We start from the raw sequence: 8273 nt of genomic DNA on the forward strand, positions 1-8273 counted from the left end.
GTTAAAACACATGTACGAAACAAATCGCAATGTCAAGAATTATGCATCTTTTCGCTTGCAGCCCAATACGTAGATGTTATCAAAATGCCATTTTATTTTTTCCTATATTTAATAATAATAGTAATAATGATTATTATTATGATAATAATAATAATAATAATGATAATAATAATAATGATTATTATTATTTAACAATATTCTTAATAATCATTATCATTATGCCAGTAATAATGATACAAAAAATAAACATAAAATAAAAATAATAATAATAATAATAATTATTATTATTATTATTATTATTATTATTATTATTAGTAGTAGTAGTAGTAGTAGTAGTAGTAGTAGTAGTAGTAGTAGCATTACTAGTAGTAGTAGTAATTTATTAAATTTATCTTACTAGAGAGGACATGGTTTAAATTGAGTATATTTAAGAAAACCACGGGCTGTTGAGGCTGTCAACGTGCTACATTAAATCGTAATAAAACGAGAATACCCAAGGTATTATATTTTCTGTAACTTGATAAAGCTGTTGCGTTTTTCACAATTAAACTGCTTTTGAACGATAAAACATAAAGTTTGTTTCCTTCCACATTCCGTACATGAGCGGCCAGCTAAACGGATGTCACCAAGTTGAATTAAGAAGACTCCGGAATTGCAAACCAATTTCAGAATAAAGAAAGATCATGTTTAGCACAAAACAGGAATTCGATTGAATTATTCATACAAATATAGACGATAAAATAATAGTGCTATAAATACATAAAACATAAATAAAATGCACCATGATATTAAATAATCATATTAATTTACGACAGTGTTGTTATACTTTGAAAATATGAGAGTACTTCCGTTGTTGACGTTTGTAATTGTGTAATATTATTTTCAGTTTAACAAAATACAGTACGTTTCTTTGTATGGGTTATAAAGTGCAGACTGTTGCCCGTCGTCTGAAATCAAGTAAAGGGAGTCAACATGATAAGCACGGTATATTTTTTTATTCCTTTATTTACTTAAATTGCACCGCTCTTTTGTTCTTGACACATGCGTCTCGAAGTTTCAAAACGTGCTTTCATTCTTTTCGTAGTTGCAGTAGGCTGACTACTTCATGGCGTTATTTCTCCCACCTGGATGACTGATGAGCATGCCGAGCCACACAGTGACCGTGCTGGCCGCACTGTGGTTCTGTTTCGGTCGGCACGTTGACTCTGAGTATCTGAGACCTGACTGTGACAATGGAAAGGTTGGGATTTATTATTATTATTATTATTATTATTATTATTATTATTATTATTATTATTATTATTATTGTCGTTGTTGTTGTTATTGTTTTTATTATTATTATTATTATTGTAATGTTCTAACATTACAATTATTACTATTGTTCTTTAATGGTGATGCTCGTTGTAACGTGTGACTACGTCATATCGTGATAATTGCCTTGTACAGCATCTTGTGGAAAGGGATCTTCCTACAAATGCCACCCACTGGGGCTGTCCTGCTCCTGCTGCTTGGTTCGACTCCATACAGGTAACCATGGATACGGCAGATCTCAAATCTGTACCTTTGAATAAATGACAGGTATATAGTAAGCAGTGTCACTGCCTTTGATATTTCTATCAATGACAGGATGTATTTCAAAATATAAATATTGGCACTGATATTTGTTCCAATACATAAAAAGATCCCAGACTGTATGCCATAAATAAATTGATCAACACATTGAAATTGACTTACACACATGGGAACGATAAGTTTATGGTGCAAATATGTGTTCATATCATCACTAACATGATGTTTTTGTGTGTATTGAAGTATAACTGATAATTGGTCTCACAAATAATTGTGATGAATGGATGAAGTATAACTGATAATTCGTTTAACAATAGATAGATAGATTTAATATATTATATAGAATTAAGTCTCTCAAATCCTCTGCGCGTACTAATGGTTTCAGCTGCACTTTCAAACCTGATACGGTTAAAACTATGAGTGGGCGTCAATGCAAAGTGAATTGCTAAACCAAAAGAACACGGTTTATATAAGTTTGTCCTGTGCAGATCATACCGTATAGTCTCATCTTAATGAGCATTGCCTGGTAACTAGGGCTGCACAATATATCGAAAAAATAGCGATATCGCGATATTGGCCCGTGCAATTTGCGTATCGCAGAGACATGCATATATTTTCTTATGGAAAGTCAGCTGGGATAGGCAGCAGCACAAATGGAGGGATGATTATGCATGTGTTCCTAATGAAGAGTCCAAATGTTTTATCCATCTCACTCTTTTTTGTGGTAAACCCTTTTCACGATGCTGTCCCAACCTTTTAGTCATTTTTTCCTTCCTTGCTCTTCACAGGGGCTCCCAAGTGTCGACACAGTGTATGATCCCGAGGTGAGCAAACACTCTTAACAAGCGCTATGTTTACCCAACATGCTGCCTTCATTAAATGGAGTGATTGCAGTGACAAAACGTCAGCATACATTCAATGTTCCCTGACCTTTGGTGCTGCAGTGTGACACGGCTTCTTCCAAAAGTCAACAACAGTACGTTTTAGGTCATCATGAACAAAAGACTACGTTTATTTCTTCAAAAGTCACTTAATGTTTAGTTTCTGACTGTTTTGATCGCTTCAAAATAATGTTACTCTTATTAATTATGTATTGTACTGAATACCAGATGTACTTAACAGTCCTGTTACGTTGCGGATCAAATGTACTTCTTTCAAATTCAGTTAAGAAAGAGAAAATGCAGTTTATCTGTTTATTTATTTTATTTTATTAATTTATCTCATCCGTTATAATACTTATTGAATGAAATTCTTTGGCAATTAGTTATAGAGATGATAATGCGATAAACAAACAAACAAACAAAAAAAAGGCTATTTCTTAATTTCTGACACTTTTATATAATACACAGAAATAAATGTATTTTTTTCATGACCCAGGAACATTTTTTTTCTTTTGCTGAGAAACAATCTTAGGAGGTGGGTTATATGTCACCACTTTTTTTTAACAGCTTGCCTGGCAGGTCTGCATGAATGAACCCATTTCCTACCACCACAGCATCCCCAACAGGTAACAATTGTTAGTATTGTTACGCCAATGCAGTTTGCCCAGTGTTAATCCTGAGAAAGTCGAACATGACACGTACTCGTATTTTAGGTGGCGGCACGTCTGCTTCACAGTTTTGTGGTTCGAATCTCCTTCCTGTCTGAAGTTTGCATGTTCTCCTAGCGCTTAATGTATGAGATACTCATAACCAGGGATTATTATATGCTCAAATGCATTACAGGCCTTTATTCGTCTGTCTTTTGGTTCTTCAGTCAAATTAAAGCATTTCTCAGCTTTCATGCACGATTTATGATCACAGCGAAATAGTTTGTCAAATTGTTTGACTGTACTGTGTGCATTGCAGCGGTGCGTTCCGGCCTGTCGGAGCACAGAGTGGAGAGTACTTGTACTGTCCTCCTCAACGGTGGCTTAATAACCTGCGTGTGAGTAACTTTCAACCTCACACGGATTTTTGAATTGTCTTTTTTTTTTTTTTTTGCATTACCTGTATTCCAAGAAGAAATAAAGTGGGTTTATTGTATGCTTGAACAGTGGGAAACTGTTTTGGGTTGCAGCAGTTTGCAAACCATCTATCTCAAGATTCCTGGGTAGTGCATCAACTGCCTTGTAGTGATGGGAAAATGAAGCTTCATGAAGCACTTTGTTACTCCTCTAGATGGTGCTCTTGGTTTAAAGATAAAGGCTAGTGCAAGGGAAATGTGTTACATTTCCACTGCATCGTTAAACCAAAGAGTGCCATCTAGAGGAGTCAAAAATGATCACAGGTGCCTCATGAAGCTTCATTTTCCCATCACTACCGCCTTGTGCTATCATTTAAAGCAAACGGAGTTGACAAACAGAAGATTACATTGCGTTTCTTTTAAAGATAGACCGATATTGTTTTTCCAGGGCCGATACCGATTATTGGTAGTCAAGGAGGCCGATAGCCGATATCTGGATATTCATTTTCGGCAAAAAGGAAAATATTGGCGTCAAAATAAAAAAATAAATAAAACATTCTTAACTTTGTTGAAAAGTATTTAAGCATATGTTTATTGAACTTTTTTTTTCCAGATTTACATAATGAGATTTTTAATATTATATATTTTTGACAGTACACATTTTTTTGGTAAAATTCTATCAAAGTTCAGGGATCTCCCAGGATCATCAGCATGTCTTATAAAGTTCAATGCAAATTGACATGAATAGTTCCTTGAAGTTTTAAATTGATTATTGGCCATCAGATTTTTAAAAAATGGCTGATATTTGTCAAAATGATAATAATAATCGGTCGATCCCTAGTTTATTTTATACTCTTGATAATGTTAATATCAAGACTGTTGTATTTGGTCTCATATACAGTATTTGTGTTTAAATTGTTGTGTGTCTACCAGCACGGAGCTGCCGTATTGCTCTACCACCCCTGCGCAGCCTTCAGCGAGCGTCCGCTGATGTCCACCTTGGCCCGCTCGTGTCTCCACGACTACATCATCACTCCTCACCCACATCTCAACAAATCCATGGTTAGGGAACAAGTCACTGACTGAAACACGGGGAGAAAGGAGCACAATTCAGTCACTGCTCAGCTGCAAAGAATTGGTTGTATAATAATCATGCCCACATATTTGTGATTCATTGTTCGCAAATTTTAATGTTGAAACTTATCCTCGGTTAACTGCTGAAATTCTCACCTATTCTCATTTTTGTACTCAGGCCAAAGCCCCTTCTAATACAAAAGTATTGCTTTGGCGGCAAATTTTGCCATCTTGATGCCAAAGAACTATTTGAAAGTGAGGGGAGGAACGGTGGCATTTTGAGCCTAAAATTTAAGAACATTTTTCATCTACTTACGCATGTGCGACCAGTAAATTTGCATTTTTTTTTTGTTATTATTATTATTACTGAATGTTTATTGTTGATGACTAAATTTTGCTCTACGCAGTAATAGAGTGAAAATTAGTGGACGTGAATATTTTAATCCACCAGTCGATTTACTATGTGTACCCCCAAAAGTTAGATTTACTATGTGTACCCCCAAAAGTTAAGTTAGCGGCAACTGTGCTCCTAGAAAAAAAAAAAGTCGGTAGAAGCATATTTTCTCCATGTTTATATATGGTTTATGCCAAGAAGACTAGTACAAACCATGTGCGGTGTTAGAGAAGTACAACATGCATTTTTGTCTTGCAGCAGACAAGTTGTTTATCTGTGCGGGAGTGTGGCGTATTCTACACTGTTCTATAGCTATTTTCATTTGTTCCTAAGGTTTCCAATTTATGGAAGAACCATTCTCTTAAGTGTAGTCATGTCTGTATTCAGCCTGTAGCCTTGGTGTCTTGGGGGAGAACATTGGAGCTTTCCACTGCGGCCTCTTCAGACGTTTGCAATTGGCTGCAGAGCACGACGACCTCGGGCACTCAGATCAGCGGCAAATACAACTTCCTGTTGACACACGCAACAAAGCAACATGGACGCACACGCACAGAGCCCAAGGTTTGAGTTTGAACATTTTTTTTAAATCCTTCTGATAATTCAGATATTATGTAGAGGTATAGTTCAGATATAAAAGTGTTCCTACCTGAAAATCCGTCCATCTACTGATTCTATTATTCTGACCACAGCTTTATGTGTAAACAACTATCTGTCCATTCACACATCTTATTATAAAATCTGACTTGGGGGTCGGGGGGGATTACCTAAGGGAGCTGTTTGTAATAGTGATGGACAAATGAAGCTTCATGAAGCACTTATGATGTGATCATTTTTGACCCTACTAGATGGCACTCTTGGTTTAAAGAGGCAGTGGAAATGTTATAAATGTCCATTGCACAAGCCTTTATCTTTAAACCAAAAGCACCATCTAGAGGAGTAAAAAATATCAAGTGCTTCATGAAGCTTCATTTTCCCATTCCCATAAACTTTCATCTGTGTATCCAAATCCACAGGAGCCTGTGAGGCAGTGCTGTGAGCAGATAATCTCATCATGGCTGAAAGGAGAGATAAAGGCAGAGAAAGCTCCTCCCCCAAAGAACAGAAATGGGAAAGAACCTCAAGGGGAATCAAGGCAGAGGCAGAAAAGGGCTGCATTCGCACCTAAACATGCTGACGTGAGAGCAAATGGAACATTTCAATTGTCTAATGTTTTGACCAACTTGAAAAACAACACTAGCACACGCCGACCAAGGACACATTCTCCAGGGAATGCAGTTGTCACAAATCAGTCTGATTTGAGGAAAGGTGCATCTCCGATGAGGATCCCAAATCTGAATTTCCCATCCAGGCCCGCAACCCTTTTTGGTTCGAGCACGTCGGGGCCGACGCAGAGGATGTTACTCCTCGATGTTCCGGAAACTGATCGACGCTGGCCAGCAGCCAAAAGGGCAATAGTGAAACAGAGGAGCTCTGCTAAACCCAGCGGCACTGCAAATGGACAAACGCTGGAAAATGAATTAGTAGATTTGAGAGAAAGAGAGTTGGCGCAAGATGACACACACTTAATAAAGGGGCAAGATGAGTCGGTGCCTCCAAAACACATCCAACCAAAGCGGGTGAATGACCCGGCCAAAGCCGACAACTGTGACACTTGCGCGGCAGGACAACAGTGCGACTGCGTCAAGGACCCCGAGGGCCGAACCACTCTTGTGGGCGGCGGCTTGCCGAGGACCTCCAGGTCCAACGAGGCGGTGTGGGCCGCGGCGGCGCTGGGCTTCTTACTGGTTCTCCTCACGCTGTCTGTTTTGCACACGCGCCTCTACCGCCACTGGAGGACAATGCCCAGCCTGTACTGGCACGACCCACAGCAAGACTACGACAGCGTGGCAGGTTAGTCACCAAGTGCACATCAAAAAGCACCCCGTTTTACATTTTCTGATAGTATTTCATTTTGACAGCAGTGTATCGCTTCTCTGGAGTGTAATTATTACTGATGTTCAATTATACAGGTATATCATAGTTCCACAAATAATGGACTCTTTATTTGCTGTTTGAGCATTGATTCAATATCCACGATATTCAGCTTAAGATGTTAACATTTATTTGATATTCTTGATATCTTAAGGTCCATTTACTAGTACTGTATGCTCTTTCAGAACAGAGTGTACTTAGTAAGTACATAAAGGACAAATGAAGCTTCATGAAGCACTTTTAATCATTTTTTACTCTTGGTTTAAAGGGGCAGTGATTTTTTTTTAAATTTCTATACCAGCTAGCCTTTATCTTTAACCAAGACCACCATCTAGAGGAGTAAAAAAATATCACAGGTGCTTTATGAAACCTTTTCTCGTCACTAGACTAGTACTTATCCAGTACTTAAGTTGGATAAATCAAATAAATGCTCGAATGGTTTTCCATAGTCCTCCGCTCCCAAAGTTCCCATTCCTCAACTGATCACGTTTGACTATTTTGGTGACACATTTTTTGTATTTTTGCAAAAACTGTCCTTTGTGTGATTTTTGTCTTCTAGACGTTATCCATAGAAGGCTGCAAATGACAAAGAGGAGGCGGAAAAGAGGCCGAAGACAAGAGTGTGCTCTCCTGCCCAGCTCCTCAAGCTCGGACGAGTACATGTAGACAAATGAAGGAATCACCGTGTTTGGGGACTTGTTCAAGTCACAAGGATAGTGTACATTTGAACCTTTTAGTTGGAACTGTGGTGTGCACAAGCAGATGAGGGCAGCCTCATCGACAAAAGGGACAGCTGGTGAATGCCACAATCAGGAAAAACCACCGTGGTCTGAAAAATTCAAAGCAAAGCTGTACAGTATATTTTCTATTACATTGGCATCGAATACATTTGTGCAATAACTATTATTACCTGATCCCTTTCTTAAAACATACCGTATCTGTATTTCTTACGTTTGATAGTTTAGTATGCAAGATAAGTTAAAGCGGAAGTCAACCCAAACACATTTTTTTCAAGAATATGTTCCCAGCAGACCCACTAGTTGAAACACTGCATTCTGATTAATTTGGCGTTTGTGGAATATAAACTATGCAGGAAAATGCGCTCATTTTTAGCCATCTCTGGGGCGGCCATTTTGTCATCTGTTGACTGAAAATGACGACCAGTCACGGCTCAGATTCAGAAAACAAGTCAGCCGTGATTGGTCGTCGTGAGCAGTTGTGATGTCATTTACAGTCGACAGAAGACAAAATGGCCGTCCCCAGAGATGGCTAAAAACGAGTGCATTTTGCTGCTTAACTTATAACCCACAAACGCAATATT

At 38.1% G+C, this 8273-nt stretch overlaps 1 protein-coding gene across 1 annotated transcript; it reads left to right on the top strand.

The window, feature by feature from the left end:
- Window positions 1-858: 858 nt before the first annotated feature.
- Window positions 859-8174, top strand: tp53i13 (tumor protein p53 inducible protein 13). The gene is made up of 10 exons (XM_086035947.1): window positions 859-984; window positions 1085-1240; window positions 1447-1527; window positions 2358-2393; window positions 3018-3076; window positions 3417-3495; window positions 4447-4575; window positions 5369-5542; window positions 5995-6871; window positions 7512-8174. The coding sequence occupies exons 2-10, from the start codon at window positions 1136-1138 to the stop codon at window positions 7616-7618; spliced, it is 1647 nt and encodes a 548-aa protein (XP_085892073.1). The 5' UTR covers window positions 859-984; window positions 1085-1135; the 3' UTR covers window positions 7619-8174.
- The last annotated feature ends 99 nt before the right edge of the window (window positions 8175-8273 follow it).

This window comes from Filicampus tigris, chromosome 7 (assembly GCF_054856515.1).
Source record: "Filicampus tigris isolate MCC_2025a chromosome 7, RoL_Ftig_1.0, whole genome shotgun sequence".
Taxonomy (NCBI): domain Eukaryota; kingdom Metazoa; phylum Chordata; class Actinopteri; order Syngnathiformes; family Syngnathidae; genus Filicampus; species Filicampus tigris.

Excerpts from the sequence above, each read along its gene's own strand:
- tp53i13 (XM_086035947.1), top strand. The coding sequence starts at position 1,136 with ATGAGCATGCCGAGCCACACAGTGACCGTGCTGGCCGCACTGTGGTTC. Across the intron at positions 1,528-2,357 it reads CTTGGTTCGACTCCATACAG|GGGCTCCCAAGTGTCGACAC; the intron begins GTAACCATGGAT and ends TGCTCTTCACAG. Across the intron at positions 3,077-3,416 it reads CACCACAGCATCCCCAACAG|CGGTGCGTTCCGGCCTGTCG; the intron begins GTAACAATTGTT and ends TGTGCATTGCAG.